The 18,473-nt window shown below is 44.2% G+C and overlaps 1 protein-coding gene across 1 annotated transcript; it reads right to left on the bottom strand.

The window, feature by feature from the left end:
• Positions 1 to 8,914: 8,914 nt before the first annotated feature.
• RpL35 (Ribosomal protein L35) lies at positions 8,915 to 18,407 on the bottom strand. Its single transcript, XM_075678015.1, has 3 exons — positions 18,295 to 18,407; positions 17,737 to 17,873; positions 8,915 to 9,211 (listed from the first exon to the last, which is right to left on the bottom strand). The coding sequence occupies exons 1-3, from the start codon at positions 18,295 to 18,297 to the stop codon at positions 8,980 to 8,982; spliced, it is 372 nt and encodes a 123-aa protein (XP_075534130.1). The 5' UTR covers positions 18,298 to 18,407; the 3' UTR covers positions 8,915 to 8,979.
• Positions 18,408 to 18,473: the final 66 nt, after the last annotated feature.

Below are 18,473 nucleotides of genomic sequence, written 5' to 3'. Positions count from 1 at the left end.
GATTATGATACTCCCCAATATGAAATTTGAGCGCAGCTCTATGTGTTTCCACTTCACGATATAGTGGCTGGCACGTACAATCTGTCTCGTGCGGCACATTCCAAAGGGAATAAAGTGTGGTGTGTCTGCCTCGCTAATTGGGAGATTGCAAGAGGCAGCGCATGGGTGATGTGCGGTCGTGATTCACAGCAGCCACCACAGACAGATCTCTGCTCCTGCAGCGCTTTGTTTCCATACAGGCGACGCATGCTGCGCCATATCGTAGCCATTGTAGCCCCACAGCCCGTCTTGCACGGCACTACGTTTCTTACGCTTTCGTTCCACCATCGACGAGAGCGGCCTGTCGTCACGGGGAAGTCGTGCCACCAATGTCAGCAGCGACAACACCCTGTCTCATCAAGCTTCACTTGTAGCCGCTCGCCATCACCCCTTGCAGGAGCAGTGATGCCCGCCACACCTGCTGGTACCGCACACCGACCTCAGCAGCTGACGCCACGAACGAGTGTAGCCCCCCCCCAGAAGCGCAGGCGAGATCGCCCATGCGGCTGTGGATGCCATGGCCGCCAGCAACTCGGCGCATGCGCAGGCCGTCACCCCTCCACTCCTCCTCCTGCGCTTTCTCCCTCCCTTCGCTATCGGCTTTCTTTCATCTGCTGTGCTCCGAATCTGCTTTCATTCTTCGCGGGTTCACAAGTTTGCGCCGACGCCCACTGCAGGAACGGGCTATCAAGAGCTGCGCTCTAAAATTAATCTGTCATTTTACGTGGCGAAAATGCTACCCATGAATAAAAAGCACACTATAGTGGGGGACTCTTTTAATAATTTTGGCCACATGGGATGCTTCGACATGCACGAGCATGTTTGCTGTCAGGAGGCCTGTATGCAACTTTCAGCTGTGGGGTGATTTGAGGCCACTGCAGTGACTGGCACATGTGTTCGTGGTTTGCAAAGCCACATGATCACCACTTACAAATGCCGTGACACTGCCTCCACCATGAACCCATGCTGCTCTGGCTGATTTAAATATGATTATGCACTTTCTTTTTTTGTGCACAGGGTGATGAATTTAGGTTTCACATCACATTTTCTGGGTCAACTTCTCACGAACCCCCCCTCCCCTCCCAAAAGTGAAATGCAAAAATTTCACATAGGCACACTCTCAGTATGCACAATGTGGTGTATCCATACTCTGTGTAGTTGCACATTTTCATCAGTGCCACGTCACTTCGTCTTTCTGCTTCAAGATACTTGCAGAACTCTATACCGGTCTCTTGCATCGCAAGGCTTGCTGGGCTTCCAGTTCATGAAGTTACATGCTTATTGCACACTGTTGTCGCCAAACAATAATCATCATTTGTTTTGATGTTTCCTTTCTTTAAAACTCTGCACTCACTGCTTTTTCATTAATAAAACTGTGCCACCCAGAAATGTGCATGTCATTCATGAGCTGAAAGGTCACAATGCAGAGTTACAGCAGCAGAGGAAGTTGACCAGCCAATCGTGCTGGTCAGCTAGGAAGAGTGCAAACCAGGCACTGCCTGAAATAAGTGAACATGACAAGGATGAGTGCTTGCACACAGTCACAACCACTGCTTCCCAAATGACCAGAGATGAAAAGCGGTGATCTTGTAGGATTTTTCGTCTGGTAGATAGCAAATGCAGCAGACGAAGTTCAACGATGCCGTTGAATAAGGCACACGTGTCGGGTGCAGCAGGCCAGGCGCACAGCAAAGTAAGAAAAGATAGTTGATAATTATTGTTGGGGATGAGATAAGCCCCAAAGGGTGTAAAGTTTTCCGATAGTGTTTATTTGTTCTTACATCACAGAGTTTCCCGACTTATACATGGCCACTCACACTGCAAATCAGTGATGCTAAAATATACAGAAAATGTGCCTGAGAAAGTGCAAATATTTTTTTAGTGGTATATGCTTGATCGATCACTTAAGGGGATATCACTTTTGGAGCATATATATTGGCCAATTCAGTCGAAGTTGAGTTAATTTCTTTTCACTATACAGTGAAGAGCCAAGGAAGAAGCCGTACAGGACTGCTAGAGTTCTTGGCCCCCATAGACTAGCAGAGGCAACGGTACGTGGCAAAAATTAGGTTACCAGCTTGGTGTGACAAAACTGGGTGTGACAAAAGGAGTGGCACACCTATTAACAGTTCTTGAAAGCATTGACAAGATGGCCGCTGCTCCAGCGAGGCACTGTGCTGGAAGCTGTTGTGCGCAAAGTGTCCCCAAAAGGCGATCAAGAATACCTCTGCAGTCTGTGGTTTAATGTACGCTTTCGCACAAATATAACTTCGCACCAATTGAATCAGTAAATAATCACCTTAGCTGCTAGCAGAACTAAATTTAAATTAATGTGCACTGCAGATGTTAACATTTATTGTAAGCGTTTCAGTACTTTCACCCTGTTGCATCGACTTGCACAAGGTTTGTCGCCGCCACATGCGGTCCTTGAAATGTAGTAATGGCTCAAAATTGATACAGGAAATGCCATTGGGTGAACCGGAAGTGCATTGAAGTCTTCAAAGAAAAGTGCTTTGCAAGTGCTCGCACCAATTCTCTTGACAGCTGCCAGGCCTATGCAAGCCCGTTGGAGCGCCTTTTAGATACTAAATGTCCTTGCACTTGAATAATGAGCAGCTGTTAGCATTCTATATTCTGGAATATTGGACATTGAAGCACTGTATTTGGATTCTGTGACAGAGGAAGCAATACAAAATGTTACATATTTGTGACAATGTTTGGGGTCACATTCATTGGCCCATCTTGAAAGGGAGCTTTAATTTGGGACCAAATCCTACACGAGTGGCATACATGGTCCTACGAGTTCCTACCTTTCTCTGCTAACAAGTTGTTCAACCCATAGGCAATGCTATCCTGAAAACCAGTGCTACCAGAGGGTGTAGTATGTTGGTAGCTCAATAATTACTTCACTCTAATTTGCTACTTCTTGGCATTCTGTGTGCAAGTAGAAGGCGTACAAAATGTGTACTAGCCTCACTGCTCCACTTGAGACATGCATAAATTATCTGTGTGTGTGCTGTCTGTTGTACATGCAACGACAAACATAGCAATTTCAATCCTCAAGTCTGTTTCACGGCATGAACAGCGACAACCGAAATATGCACTGTTGTCCAGCTCACATTAATTTGTCGATTGTACATTTTGATTTCTTGTGCAAGTAATGTGCACCTCTTTTAGTAATCCAGCTGAAAGGCTAGAATTATGAAATTTTCCAGTCGATTAAAAAAAACTGTATGACCTAAAAAAAAAAAGGAGACATCTGGTTTACCCACAAATATATCCTGTGACATACCAACAGACATGAAACTGTGGTTGGGCTACACCAGAAAGCTTCACTTTAATAGATGCAGGACGAAGTTTCCTGCTCTTGTTCGCCATTGCGCTCTGGGTACAACTGCTTAATACTGTTGAGAAGAGTGCCAACTAAGCACATATAAAGAATTGACAATGCCCAACGAAGGCAGAAATTTTGCATCAGCAGTTGGCGATATTGTGATAGCCCACCACAGGTGGCACCTCAGTAACGATTTCAAGTCTACTATGTGCAGCTACAGCAACCCTTATCTACACAACCTTTTAACTGTCTTCAAACTCCATCGCCACTGAGCTCTGGCGAACTGTATGAACTTGTACGTATTACAATAAAAGAATGCCAACTGTCCGCTCCGGTGGTGCTTCAAGCAATGGGCTGAGGCCATTTTTTTTTGTAGCAGGAAAACAAGGTTTGGAACATCTAAATGCACATTTCAGGGTGTAAAAAATTGGCTTTTGAGAGAAACAAGACAGCTTATAGGAAAAGCACATAAAGCTCATGAAAGTTACAAAAAAAATAGCTGTGCTAAAAAAAATATGGGTGTCGGTGGCAATTGCATAACCACATCAGGGGCCATATTCTGAAACTATCATTTCCAGCGATACTATCACCTTGGCCTTGCCTTAGCCATCGGCACACAGATTGGCTGTTTCAGCAAAATCAGATGAGCTGATTGAGCACTACATCATCAGATTTTGCTGTCAATCAGCGCATGCCAATACTATTACCAAAGTGGACGGCAAAATGGCACCGCAGTAGCTCAATTAGCAAGAGCACTGCACGCATAGTCTGAAGACCTGGGTTCGTATCCCACCTGCAGCCAGTTGTCTTTGTCCACTTTCAATCATTTATATTTTCTACATTTCAATTAAATAACCAATTTCCCCTATGCTTTTCAAGCAAAGCTTGTATTGCCTCACTCATGTTGGTGTTGTCGTATACAAAAACTCAAGCCCAGTGAAAATAAAAATTGCTTGTTGGGCTGCAGATTTGAACCACCGACCTCCAGTTTACGAGACCACCACACCAACCGATTCAGCCACTGTCAGTGCATCATACATGCCCTTTAATGCGGGGTTTTATACGCATGAAGTAGACGCAGCGCAAGATGAGAGCCAATCACAGGCGTCCCCTCCCTCCGGAGGAGGGAAAGGGTGTGATCAGGTGTTCGCTTGCAGTTTCTCGCCAGTTCAGGCCCGGCAGTCACATGGGGAGGCCACGTTTAGTTCATTCTGCTGAAGAGCAGGCTGCGTTGAAGGAACAGCAGCGGGCTGCGCGTCCGGTCAAAGAACAGGCGGCGTTTGATGCATACCACCGGGAACACGCTCGAGAAAGGGCTTGTTGTCAACGTGCCAACCTCGCCATGAGGGAGCACAAAGCCAAGGGGTGTTACAACGAAGAGCCACAGATCCCGAGCTTCACTCGCACCCCTCTTCACAGTAGTGGAAGGGCAGTCAATTTTTTGTGGTCATTACGTGGTTGTGACTTACGAAAACCAGGCCCCTCGGTTGCCTTTCATTAAGCATCCTGTGGTATGTCACCAAGTGTAAACGAGCGCTATACTCTCGCTTCCAAACCCCTGTGGAATTGCACTTCTGTGCTGCACAACCATAATAGTTGTACTTTTAATGCGAAGCACCCTTTGCCTCACTCCAGGCACATTGAGGTAGTAGATTCCCCATCTCACCCAGCTTCGAAATTCCACAGCAAAAACAAATACATGACCAGCAGTGGAATTGAACATCTGTCCAGCCTAATGCTCTGACCATTACGTCACGACCACACGCATATTTCTCTTGTGCCAGAGCCGGCTAGCTCCAAGACTTGCACCTGCTTCATGTGCCAGATTCTAGTCATGCTTCCTTGTGAGACTGCGTTAGACTCGACAGTCTTCGGGATTAGCCCACTTTCCACAGTATTTTTCTCGTACAGTGTACCCAGCTATATTGAACTTGCAAAAAAATGCCTATCAGTTTCATATAAGCCTGCTGAAGAATTGGATGTGATAAAAGCTCATACCATTTATAAAATCACTTTATTGATGAAACTAGCTTAGTTTTGCATGAAATAGTCTTGTATTTTCTTCTGCTTGGGCAATTTCGCTGCCTGCGACGCACATACTTCTCCACATTGTCTAATGAGTCTGAGCAGCTGAGGCCACAATCTTCCGAATTCGCGCAGAGGCACCGAACTAGTGAGAGTGCACCAATCACCTCGGAGGACGTGGACAAAGGACCATCGTTGCTTTCCTCATTGTGCCCACTTTCACTTGTGCTCGATGCGATGTCGGCAATGTCGTCTTCGTTTATGGGCTCTCCCGTGGTCGCGACACCATCACCTGCACTCATTAACTTGCCGACCGTTGATTCAACAGCTTCCAAAATTCCGACAGCTCGCTCTAAACTTCGGCAACACCGGCAATGGCTTCATTGCATTCATCAGAATGTACAGTCATCACCGAGCACGTGGAGGCCGGCACATCTGAAGCAATTTTGGATGAACCACTTGCACACGGCCATGCATATTGCGTCAGGTGCCACGGGCACTGGGTCGCGAGTTTGGCCGCCTTAGCCCTGATCTCCCCCTTATTCTTCAAGATTGTGCTGAGTGCTCCTCGGAATCTTGCACGCTGCAGGGACATCGGACTTCTCGCCGCGTTCGACCCGATTTGAGATTTCGAGCTTCACGACGAAAGGCGAATTCTGCCACTTCACCACGGCAACACTGTGGGAGAAGGCCCATACGGCGCAAACACAATGAACCAGAAATGCAGCGAAACAACTTGCACGAGGGCACACCTTGCACGCCACCTTGCACGAGGGCACAAGAGCCTCTGATTGGCTCTCTAAGCAAGCTCTGCAGGTGGGCGAGGATCATTTTTTGCAGGGGGGTGTCGTCGGCTCGCCCGAGGCAGCGTGGTCACGGTAGAGAGAGCAGCTGGATGGAGCCGCACCACCGGGTTTCCCCGCCACAGCGAGGGAAAGCCAACTTCTGGGGGCACTTTTCCACCGCTTGACGTCCGATATATCAGGAGCCACTGCTATTTTTGTTCGATGTAAGCGTAATTTTGCTACATATGCTAATTGTAACTATACTGTGTTCAGGAATTGTTCGATATATAGAATAATTCGATGTAAATGGGTTCGACAGTACCATTGAACAATATTTGTAGAAACTAAGAATGCCATTGACGTTTTAACTTGGACCACATGACATAGGTAGTATGATTTTATAACACTTAGTTGCAGATATCAGAATCTGTGTATCTCTCACACCTGTTAAATACCTGTGCAGAAGGCAATTGTCATGACCTATAAATTAATGCCGAATAGATGCAGTAGAAATCATGCCATTGCCGGTATACAGTAGTCAGTCTTGCTGCAGTCATCCGACTTGTTGCACACACAACTACTCAATTTACAGAAATGTGTTGGTCCACCTGATCAACGCCATGCAGAACCCCAACATTGGATAGCCAGCTACCTGCAAAATGCTTCGCATTACTTTGGCTGCCACAGTGTGTGCAATTGACGCTTTTAATTTCAAAATGACCTAACCTTTTTACAATTCACAATGTAAACTAGCATGCTAATGATATACATGGACTAGACAAATTCTTGGCTCGCTGAACCATCATAAGCAGGGAACTTGTTCTGTGCGGCAGCACTTGCACTTTTTTTTCTATTATGAATATGAACTATTCAACACTCTTATGCGACATTTTGTCCAGAGCAGCATAGGCTTTCGCCTTCAGGAAGCAACGCCTGCCCACTTTCAATGTTGGTATTCACCAACATCGTCAGTTTCTACTTCCAGCTGGAGGAAGACTGACATCTCTTGCTATAGTAAAGCACTTCGACCTTGAAAGATTAGTTTTGTTTTCAAAAGTGGCAGAAAACATCCTTAGAGCACACTGGCAAAAATGTAGCAGGATTTGCCTTTTCGCGCAGCGATTATCACTGCACTTGTCCCCTTCATTCAAGGCTTTTCATTGCGGTGTGGTACAAATGCAAGTGTTGGCCAACATGTTATGTTCCCAGGCACCACACAAAGCTTCCCAAGCTTTAATGCACTATCTTTTACCACAATGCACACCTAGCTAGTGCTTTCTGCATACACTAGGCGATATGCGCTGTGCAAATACTGGCAGGTGGCTTGGCAGTGACACTAGGCTAAGACTTTCCAAAACTGCTATTAACCACGATTCCCTCCAGCCCTATTATTCCACTGAGGGCGCTACCTGCACTTAATATTATGACAGTTCCGATATTTGTTTCAAAAGAAAGAAGAAAAAAACAGACTAGACAACAAAGCACAACGAAGGCCACTGAGCTGCTGAAACAAGCGCACAACACAGCCTGGAGTTTGCACTTTATCAGAAGGCACACACAACGTGCCACACCAGCACCCACTGAAGTTTTCTAGCACTGGAAGGGAACAATTTCTTTCGCACCCAACGATAGTACCATGGCCTTCAACGTTTAACCCTGTTGAAGTTAAAATGAATGAAATTCAGAGATTTTACATGCCAAAACCACGATCTGATTACGAGGCACACTGCAGTCGGGTGAGCGCCACACTATTTGACCACCTGAGATTTAGCATGCACCTAAATCTAAGTGAATGAGCATTTCCGCATTTCGTTTCCATCAAAATGTAGCCCCCAAGGCTGAAGATCAAACTATGACATTGTGCTTAGCAGTGCAATGCCATAGCCACCACAGTGGGTTGAATTCAAAACAAACGCTATTACTAGACTCAACCTAGCTGGAATAATAGCACAAGCAGTCGTGTTATTGGCGGCTCTCAGGGGGACACACAACCATAAATGTGCAAAGCCAGACTGCACCATACATCGCTTTGGAACTATGAGCAATGAACTTGCTCAAACAACTTTTTTTTTTCTTCTGTGCTTACTTCCCACCAAAGTGACCACCTTACAATTCAGAGACCTTGTGGTTCTAATTTCTGCCATTATGTGCACTAAACCCCGAATGCAACAATCAACATTCTATAGTAATAATAATAATAATAATTATGGGGTTTTACGTGCCAGAACCACTTTCTGATTATGAGGCACGCCGTAGTGGGGGACTCCGGAATTTTCGACCACCTGGGGTTCTTTAACGTGCACCTAAATCTAAGTACATGGGTGTTTTCGCATTTCGCCCCCATCGAAATGCGGCCGCCGTGGCCGGGATTCGATCCCGCGATCTCGTGCTCAGCAGCCTAACACTATAGCCACTGAGCAACCACGGCGGGTAACATTCTATAGCATGTCCTTGCATGTGAACCTGTATTTTATAACATTCCACTTTCCATCCTTTAACAATCCGCTGCGCTGAGTAGCCTAATCCCAACGCTAACAAGGATGCCTGGACCAATGATGAAGGGCAAATGGGAAATGAAATGAATGATTACAAATTACATTGAACTCCCATCAGTGCAGTTTTGCACACACCAAGAGCCCGCATTAGGTGCCATGGAATTTCCCTGAGCACAAGCAAAATGGAAATAAGCAATGCCAGCAATCAACCAAACACACACACATACACACACAGAGCCAGTCTGGAAGGGGTGGGCAGACCCCACCATTTTTACTGTTGTCACTGTACACAAGGTGGCGCTCAGAGCTTCAGGGCAAACTTGCAAGGAGGGTAGGCAGCCATTTTGCGGGCCTGCTTCCGTGTACGCAAGCTCTTCTCATGGGGAGTGAGCTCACGGCGCTTGGCGCGAGTCAGCTTTGGCCGCAGGTCCCTGGGCTTGTACTTCTTGCCACGGTAGAACTTTCGCAGGTTCTCCTTCTGTGTCTGGTGCATGACTGTCAGCACTCGTGCGATGGACTTGCGCACCACGCGGCTGCAAATGATAGAGACAGCAGTGAGTCACTTTGCAGCAACTCCGTTCTGTGAAATACAAACTTTGTTGTTCTTGTGGTAAGACAAAGGCTCAGTATGAATCAGACATGTAGTGCCTGGAAGTGCCATGTGCACATGTTGAAGCAGTGGCACATGCATATGGCACCTCCTGACAGCAAACTGAGCTATGCTGAAATCCCTAACAGGGATACTAATGGAGACGCCATAAATTTGCCCCGTAATAAATTTTGAGCCAGAACTGCAGCATCAGTAGACAAGTGTGACATGGATTTTGAAGTACTTTTGCATGCTTGGACTATCTTTGTCCACATGGCAGTATCTGTCCTGTTTTCTTAGCCACAAACTGGCAGTCTGAACTTAGATTTACAGTAATAAATTATAGGGCAGATTTCACTAATTCCTCCTGAAACAAGTTCCAGCAATGAAATGTCTAGCTTAATGCATCTAGATTGTGAGAATCCTTAAAGGGAACCACCGCTCGGGCTTGGTGAAAAAAAAAACCAAGTATGCAGTCGTACGCAGAACGTGGAGCTCACAAGAGGAGTGCAAAGTCACCTTTTTAGCAACCACACTCTTTTTAACTAAAACTTGCTCCTCTCTCTATTTAGGCTGCTTTATTTGGCAATGTATCAGATTCCCATATGTAACTGCTATTGGCCAACAGCTGTGGTCACTCAAGAAGGGTGTTTGGATCAGTGCACTTTTTCCTACGGTTACTGCGTATATTTATTGATGGTGTTTAATAAACAGGCTCATGTCAGCAGAGGTGGAAACGGCCAAGAAAGTATGGGAGTAGCTCTTGGAGTAGCAAATTTGGCGCTTTGGAGCAGGTTTGGAGGAATTGTCCGTTTTGGATCTGTACATACGAGTTTCGGTGCACCTTAGTACATGTCAAATGAGCGAAATACAGGCTTATGAAGAAAAGGTGTTTCTTATTTGACATTGCAGACCGCTTAGTTTATGGCAGATCAGTTCTAACGGGGAAATTCGTAAATGGGAAAAATTGCCATCTACCCAACTGTAGCATGTAGCTAAAAAGGGAACTCCTATGGATTTATCAGGAACCACCATTAAATTACACACCGAATGTCCCAACTAAATGTGACCAATAAAAGAATTGAAGTTTTTCCGTGAACAGTGCCCACTCTATGTTGATAGGCTTGTGTTAACGCTATTCCTTTTTATTATTATGTTGTGAACAAGCAATTTTAATGAACTAATATTTATTACCTAGTTATTCAATAAGGTGTCAATGCAAAGGTTGTGGAATACGTCGCGAAATTACCAATAACAGCCTATATAGCAACCTAGGTCTTACGTGGTCCTTTTTTCGAACAAAAAACTGCAAATTGATTTTTTTTTATATCTACGCGACAATGCATCCCCGCACCAGTAATATATGTGGTACCAGATGCATTGTGTATATTACAAACATGCAAACCTCGGCCAGTCATGTAACGGTTCGCTTTCCGAACTGTTGCAAGATTGCGCTACCTCACGACTGATAGGGACCAAAGATGCATGCCAAAAACTGCTGATGCAGCGAGAAAAAAGCACGGCCACTCGTTACCAGGGCCCCTACTTGACAAGGTTCGCATAAAGATTGAGGCAATCCTTGGCGCACAGAAACGTCATAGTCTCAGCGTTTTTTTTTTCTCACTGGCCTTTTTTCTCATTGAATAAAGTGTTCAAACATCCTAGGTTGTTTTAAATGCTGTTATTGGTCATTTCTCAATGGCATACACAACTTTTTGTTTATTGAGATCTCATCGCTTAGGCAAATTAATAAATTTAGTCATTAAATTTTCATGCACAATGAACAAGAAATATTCACGGTGGCCGCCATGAACAACACTCATCAAGGTAGCCAACACTGCTTGCGTATTATACCTCTGGTAATTTTTAATTCTTGACAACCTTCAGTTAAGCTAGCAGAATACCATGGAATAAATGTGATGTGACATATTGGTCACAGCATGTTTGCCAGTATTTCCAAGGGTGCTTTGTCGTGAAAAAGCTTCAAGACATTTTTTTAAAACAATAAAAGGATAAACATGTTCACTGGATTTCCAGTCTGTATCGACAAAGAATATTCCACCACAGGCGAAATAAAGCCAGTGTATAACGGCAACGGATATTTCATGCACTGAACAACGGGTTACTACAAATTTTTTTACTCGATCTATGCAAGTAGAGTCGTAAACATAAGTGGCGCGAGCGTAATTTCGGAGGTTTGTGGTTTCGCTAAACATTTAATTACGACCACGATTTGGCTGTCAAAACTGACCAAATTGAAAAATTTACATCCTTGGCTTGGTTTTTTGGAGAAGCAGGAGCCTGATTTTCTGTATGTGGCCAAGATGAAAATAGTGTACCCCAAGTGCAAATATGAGTGACAATTGCAGTTCCCATTGGATATTTGTGACCAAGAAGTTTCATGAAAGCAAGCAGGTCATTTGTCGGTGCAGCGCACTATCATCTCGGTAACCGGACGTGGTGCATGTGCGAAATAGATTTTAGAAACATGCAGCGTTTGCCCATTAATCGACGCAGATGTACTAATAAATTGCAAAATCGAATGCTAAGATTACAATGAAACTGATGCGCTACACGTTGAGCAGACTGTACGATTTTATTCATTCAGCACGGCTTTCCTTCCCAGCTGCCCCATGAAATGACCACCAGTTCAAATCATATTTATTCTGGTCTCCATATATGCAAACGTGTAACACTTTTATAAAACATTCGTAATGCATTGTATAGCACAAAACGGTATTCTTTTCATGTGGCCTAGTCACAATTATGCCACAAAACACACCCACACTCGAAAAAAGCCAATGCTGTAGCAGATTGCAGGGAAAAAAAAAGCTAGTCGACACAAGTCTATGGCTGTGCTATGCCTGGCTGCTATGCTATGCAAGTCTGGCTGTGCTGTGTATTTAGCTATTGATAGCGCTTCAAAATGTGCAATTTGGATGTGGCTACTATCTGTCGGTCAAGCTTGCAGTACAATGTCGGTTTGCACCACGTAGCACAGCTAGAGCATTAGAGCACGAACGTGCACTCAAGCTCTGTTGTGCACCAAACAAATGCTGCGCATACGCACTACAGTTGCATGTGAACGCAGCCTGCTATGTAGCGTAGACACCGTGGCTGCCACGGGATGCCACAATGAGTCCACTGGCTAAGGGCACTGCAGCTTGCTGAGGACAACTGCATTTGGCGACGTTTGGTGCAATTGTAGGCACTAAAATCAGAAGTAGTGGCACCTACGTGAACATCCAAAATCAAATTTGAACTGCTCACCACGGTGACATTCAGTAGGCGGAGCATTGTGGGCATGCCCCACTCTGCCATAGCCTCCACAGTGCAACACATTGAAGTAGGAACTGAAGCATTGTGAACAGGATCATATGCAACCTTTGATTGCCAATAACACTGCTCCTTCTGAATGTATTGAAGTACTTTTTGCAGCAAACTTCCTGAAATTGTCTACTTCAACTTCATATGCATTTCACAACTTTGATGAAGTACTTTATGGCTCCATTAAGTCTATACAAGGGATGCATCACCTTGGAAACATGACATCACCAATGGCTCATTTATAACTTTTGCTCACCAGAATGTGCAATACAAAAAATGGGCAGCAAGCTCTTTCCTAAAGGCATTGCATTTTTGTCAGTATGGTACTACAAAATGCAAATAAACAGCATATCTCGCAATATTAATCTATAATGTTGCTATCTCATGTTGCACGAGGCCACAAAGTTTTTTCGAGTCACTTACTAAAACACTACTTTTACGTTAGAAATAGGGCACTCCCAGCAAATTTCGAAAGTGAGTTGCAATGAAATGGTGCGTGCGTTAAGTCTGATAAGTGTTGAAATTGACTGTGGTTATTCTGAATTCGAATATTTCAAATGGTTATGTTTCACTGTAGGTCTGTACCCCTTTAAGTTCCATGTATGAGAGTGTGGTGCTGTCACACCAAATTTCTTACTCCCTTTCCAACTAAAATTTCCAGGGAGTCATCATCATCACTCTATTCTGCAGGACAAAGGCTTTTCTCTCCGATCTCCCTGTCTTGTGCTAGCAGATTCCAACTTGCGAAATTTCCTAATTTCATCACCCCACCTAGTTTTCTGCCCTCCTAGACTGCACTTCCCTTGGCACTCATTCTATAACTGCAATGGACCCCTGGTTACCTACTCTATGCATTACATGGCCTGCCCAGCTCCATTTCTCTCTTAAATGTCAACTAGAATATCGGCTATCCCTGTTTGCTCTCTGAACCACACCGCTCTCTTCCTGTTGCCCCTAAAATTTTTCGTTCCATCGGTTTACATGCGGTCCTTAACTTGTTCTCAAGCTTCTTCGTTAAATTCCTAGTTACTGCCCTATAGGTTACCAACCAAACTGTTTGTTGGCCTAGTTGGTGTTCACTGAAGGGCATCTTTTTTGCCGCAAATCGAGACACAAAAAAGGAAGAAACAATTCGACAACGGCACGGGCAGCACTTCCAACCGATTTATTTTGGGTGTTATGTATATAATTACGTAGACATACATGCATGCACATGCTATTCACAAACCTAGGATACCCAGTGGTCAAAGAATCTCATTTCAAATTTGTAAAGCATAACAGACGTATTCTTAATACAACTTGAACCTTTCTTTGTTATATAGTAAGCTTCCGTTAGCCCACGTCCTGTCTGATCCTTACTTCTGCCAAGAACCTCAATCTCATGGAAACGTGGTTAACACATGCAGGCCTTGCAGTGCGCTGGCAAATGTGCCACTCCTGCTTTCATTTTCAGTGACCGCTGGATATGATAGATTTGTGAATAGCTTGCACATGCAGGTATATTCCTGGGTCAGCACTCAAAACAATCAGTTGGAAGTGCCGTCGTCTGTTTCTTCCTTTTCTGTGCGTCTCAATTAGCAGCAAAAATATGTTAGCACCAGCAGAATGCAATGATAGTACACTTTTACTTTTAACAACAGTAGTAGGCTCCCAGTAAGGATTTGATAAGTCCTCCCATATGCACCCCAACCCATTTTTATTCCTCTGTACATTTCCTTCTCATGATCAGAGTCCCCTGTGAGTAATTGACCTAGGTAAACATACTCCTTAACAGATGCTAAAGGCTGACTGGCGATCTTGAACTCTTGTTCCCTTGCCAGGCTATTGAGCATTACCTTTGTCTGCTGCATATTAATCTTCAACCCCACTCTAATACCCCTGTCACACAGACGCGGCTAAAGTCCTTTTAACTCCCTTCAATCAAGGACGTCTTTATCTCGAGGGTGATGCGCGCCGTGTCACACGGCAGTCCTTTAGCAAAGGAAGTATAAGGAAGTTCCTAGCGAAAGGAGATGGAAGATCTACCTTGCAGACTGAAGGGAGTACTCTTGTTCCCAGCGTGCTTGAATTTCGAGTCAAGAAATCACCCTCATTTTTATTAATTTCACTTTTACCGGCAATTATAACTGTTTTTATTGCATATAATATAGTATTTGAGCACTGACAAAGATATTTGAGTTGAGCAGCTACATTTGACTCTCAAACCGAGCATTCTCGGAATGGCTGCTGCGTTTGCCCTGACTGTGCCACGCTCATTTTTTTTTTTTTGTCTTTTAAGATAGATGACATTTTTAAAATGCAATGCATAAATAATTGTATTTTGTAAGAAAAGACAAGTAACCAAAACTTTTTAGCAATATATAACGTGTTTCTTTCATGAATGCGTACGAGGTGAGCAGCGCCTAATGGGCCCCCAGCGGCAGCTTTCAAAAGCTCGCTTATAGGCCGTGTGACACGGAGCCAACTCCTTTGAGGTAAACTCCCTTCCGGTCCTTTAAGGGAAGGAAGTTTGAAGGAGATCCGAGTTGCCCGTGTGACACGGGTATTACACTTTCTCTGTTAAGGGCCTCAATCATTCGTTGCAATTTGTCCACAGTGTTGCTGAATAGGACAATGTCATCTGCAAACCGAAGGTTGTCGAGATATTCGCTGTCGATCTTCACTCCTAAGCATTCCCAGTTTAATGGCTTGAATACTTCCAAGCATGCAGTGAATAGCATTGGAGAGATTGTCTCCTTGCCTGACCCCTTTCTTTATAGGTATCTTCCTACTTGTGTAGAATCAAGATAGCTATGGAATCTTTGCAGATATTTTCCAAGATATTCAAGCATGCCTCCTGTACTCGATTATGCAATGCCTCTATGACTGCTGGTATTTCTACTGAATCAAATGCATTTTCATAATCTATGAAAGCCATATAGAGAAGTTGATTGCACTCTGCAGATTTCTTAATTACCCGATGACGTGATCCATCGTAAAATATCACTTCCACAAGCTACGCCGTTCTTTTGGAAATTAGCTTGGTGAACAGCTTATACAATATTGAAAGCAAGCTGATGGGCTTATAATTCTTCAATTCATGAATGTCTCCCTCTCCCTTCTTACAGATTAGTATAATATTGGTATTCTTCCAGCTCTCTGGCACACTTGAAGTCGTGCGGCATTGCGCATAAAGGGCAGCAAGGTTTTCAAGCATATCTCCTCCATCTTTGATTAAATCGACGGTTACTCCATTTCTCCTGCCACTTTCCCCCAGGCCATGTCTTGCAAGGCCCTTATAACTTCATTGCTAGTTATAGAAGGAACCTCCTGTATCATGTTCATCACTACTTCGAATGAAGGTAGTAGCATGGCTGCTGTACAGGTCAGTATAAAATTCTGCTGCTTTTACTAAATCATCAAAATTGCTGACGTTTCACCACTTATCTTCCAGTGCATACATCTTGCCTTGTTTTATGCCAAGTTTCCTTATTAATTTCATGCTGTGGCCATTTTTTATGGCTTTCTCAATCTCTCCCATGTTATACTTTTGAATATGCCTTACTTTCTTCTTGTTTATCAGTTTCGACAGTTCAGCAAATTCTATCTGATCTCTTGAGTTGGACACTTTCATGCTTTGTCGTTTCTTTAGTAGGTCCTTTGTTACTTGGGAGAGCTTGCCTACTGGTTGCCTTACCTCCCACTTCAACTCCCGGGAGCACGACGAGTCAAATGCTGCACTGCATAAGTACCTAGATCTACAAAGCAACAGATTACTGTAAACTGTGGTGTGTACTCAACTAGCCATATTGGCTATAGAGCCAAGATCCAGAAGCTGTTAGTCATTTCGTATGCCTTTCATGCAATAAACTCCTGTTTTTAAACATATTACTCAGCTATGGCATCTCTACACGTTTCACGACTATCACATCCTTTCCACTTAAACCTTTTTTAAGAGGATGTGGGCAGTGGTAAAATAAATGTACTGCACAAGTCTATCCGCTGGTGTGAACGTGTTTGCTATGTATGGTCACCTGTTGGAATGTTTGAATATGGTAAAATCTGCAGAGATCAACTACAGCAGTGCTGATCAAGAGACCCTAACTTAAGTTTACGCAACAGTAATGACAGGAAATTTACAGCATATTTGGGAACAGCCTCGAAACAGCAACATTCAGCAATAGAGTGCAACAGCAAGGAAGGATGAAGCCAGTGATGCCAGAAGCAAGCGGAGTGCAGGATAGCACTGGCCTGTGTGCCCTTCCCCCAAATCATGCTCATCCCTCAATGGTTTCTGGCAATCTCAGCAACACTTATGAGCCTGTCAAGTAGAGCAGAAAACTGTTTTGGACACTTCTTTTCATTTCACAATGTATCGGGCAGACCCGGATTTCATCCAACCCTTAAAATACACGCTAGAAAGGTATAAGCCACAGCTATCATCACTGCATGAAAAAGAATTGAATACAGGGCCAGGATAATGTAACGATGCCATTCCAATGCTATTCCTTTTCGTGCCTAGCCAGTGGGCGATAAGGACTAGAATCAAGCAAACGGTATCCTTACATTCTACCAGCCCTGGTATTTACACAATAATCCTGAAGGTACTTGCACCCAGTGCACATCGCAAGTTAGTAACAATATCCTCTCAATACAGGTGCTGCGACTTCCAACTTTATGCTGTGAAATTTTGCTTGCGAAACAGAATAAGAGGACCGTAATTGCAACTAAACAAGAGAGAAGGTAGCATGAGAACGAAATTGGTCGCTACGTTGTCGGCATGTGACAAGACAACGTAACGTTGCCAAAACGCCCATATAACGTCATCGCCATAACGTGCTTTGTCAGACACAAGCTACGTTACGGCGACTAACGGCATGACGTTTCTGCCACTGTGCACTTCTGCGGTCAGAGTGCAATCAAACAAGCTGGGCTATTTGGTAACAAATAAAGTGAAACAACTCATCGTGCATTTCTCGTGTGAAATGGCACCGGCAAGCAAGAGGCCGCTAGGAAGGGCTTCGTTGCTCAATGCATGCATCACGTTTTAAGTACACCTCGATTAAAGCTTGCTAGTTTTTTATTATTATTGGCTTGTTCGTAAGCAGCAGTGCTCCGGCGAAGTGAATCGCGGAACGGTAATGGGAATTGCAGCTCGCTTACATCTTGGACAGCTTGGACGCAGCTCCGCCGGTCACTTTGGCGACCCGCAGCGCGGCCAGTTCTTGCTTGAGGTCCTCGAGCTGCTTCATCAGCTCTTCCTTCTTCTTACCCCGCAACTCTCGCGCCTTAACCTTGGCCTGCGGTAAGGAATTGTGATTCCGATCATTCAATACCATACCAGCCATGCGGCCTGGCGAACGCTGATCAGCCTCAGCATTAGACTACACTTGCAAAATGAAACCTTGAAGTATTAGTTTAAGCTGTTTACAGCGAGACATATGAAAAAGTAACTGCCGTACTTTATTACAGAAGTGATATGCCCCTCGTCACGTTAAACAATCACGAAGCAGGCAGACAACAGCTATTTTCATGCATGTGACATTCTCTGGCTGTGCACGGACGCCGAACATCAGACTCGATGAAGGCACTCGGGTCATACTTGTGATCAATGTCACTTTCAGAGCGTAAATGAGACATCAATATAAAGCATAAAATCAATGACTATGAATAAAAACGTTGAAAAACTAGGATGATTTCAGATTACGCACACACACTCACCATTGCTATGTGGACACCTCCGGCACAATCGGAAAAGAAAGAGGAAAGGTGGTGCTGCACCGCACTCACCCAAGAACAAATCTTCAGCTCTTTCTACGCGTACTAATTATTAATATAAATATTTAAAATAAAGCCTCTAAATAAATAATAGTAACTTTTTATTATTCTTATTATTATTT

Source organism: Dermacentor variabilis, unplaced genomic scaffold (assembly GCF_050947875.1).
Source record: "Dermacentor variabilis isolate Ectoservices unplaced genomic scaffold, ASM5094787v1 scaffold_15, whole genome shotgun sequence".
NCBI classification, from domain to species: domain Eukaryota; kingdom Metazoa; phylum Arthropoda; class Arachnida; order Ixodida; family Ixodidae; genus Dermacentor; species Dermacentor variabilis.
This window is presented reverse-complemented; position numbering and strand designations above follow the sequence as displayed.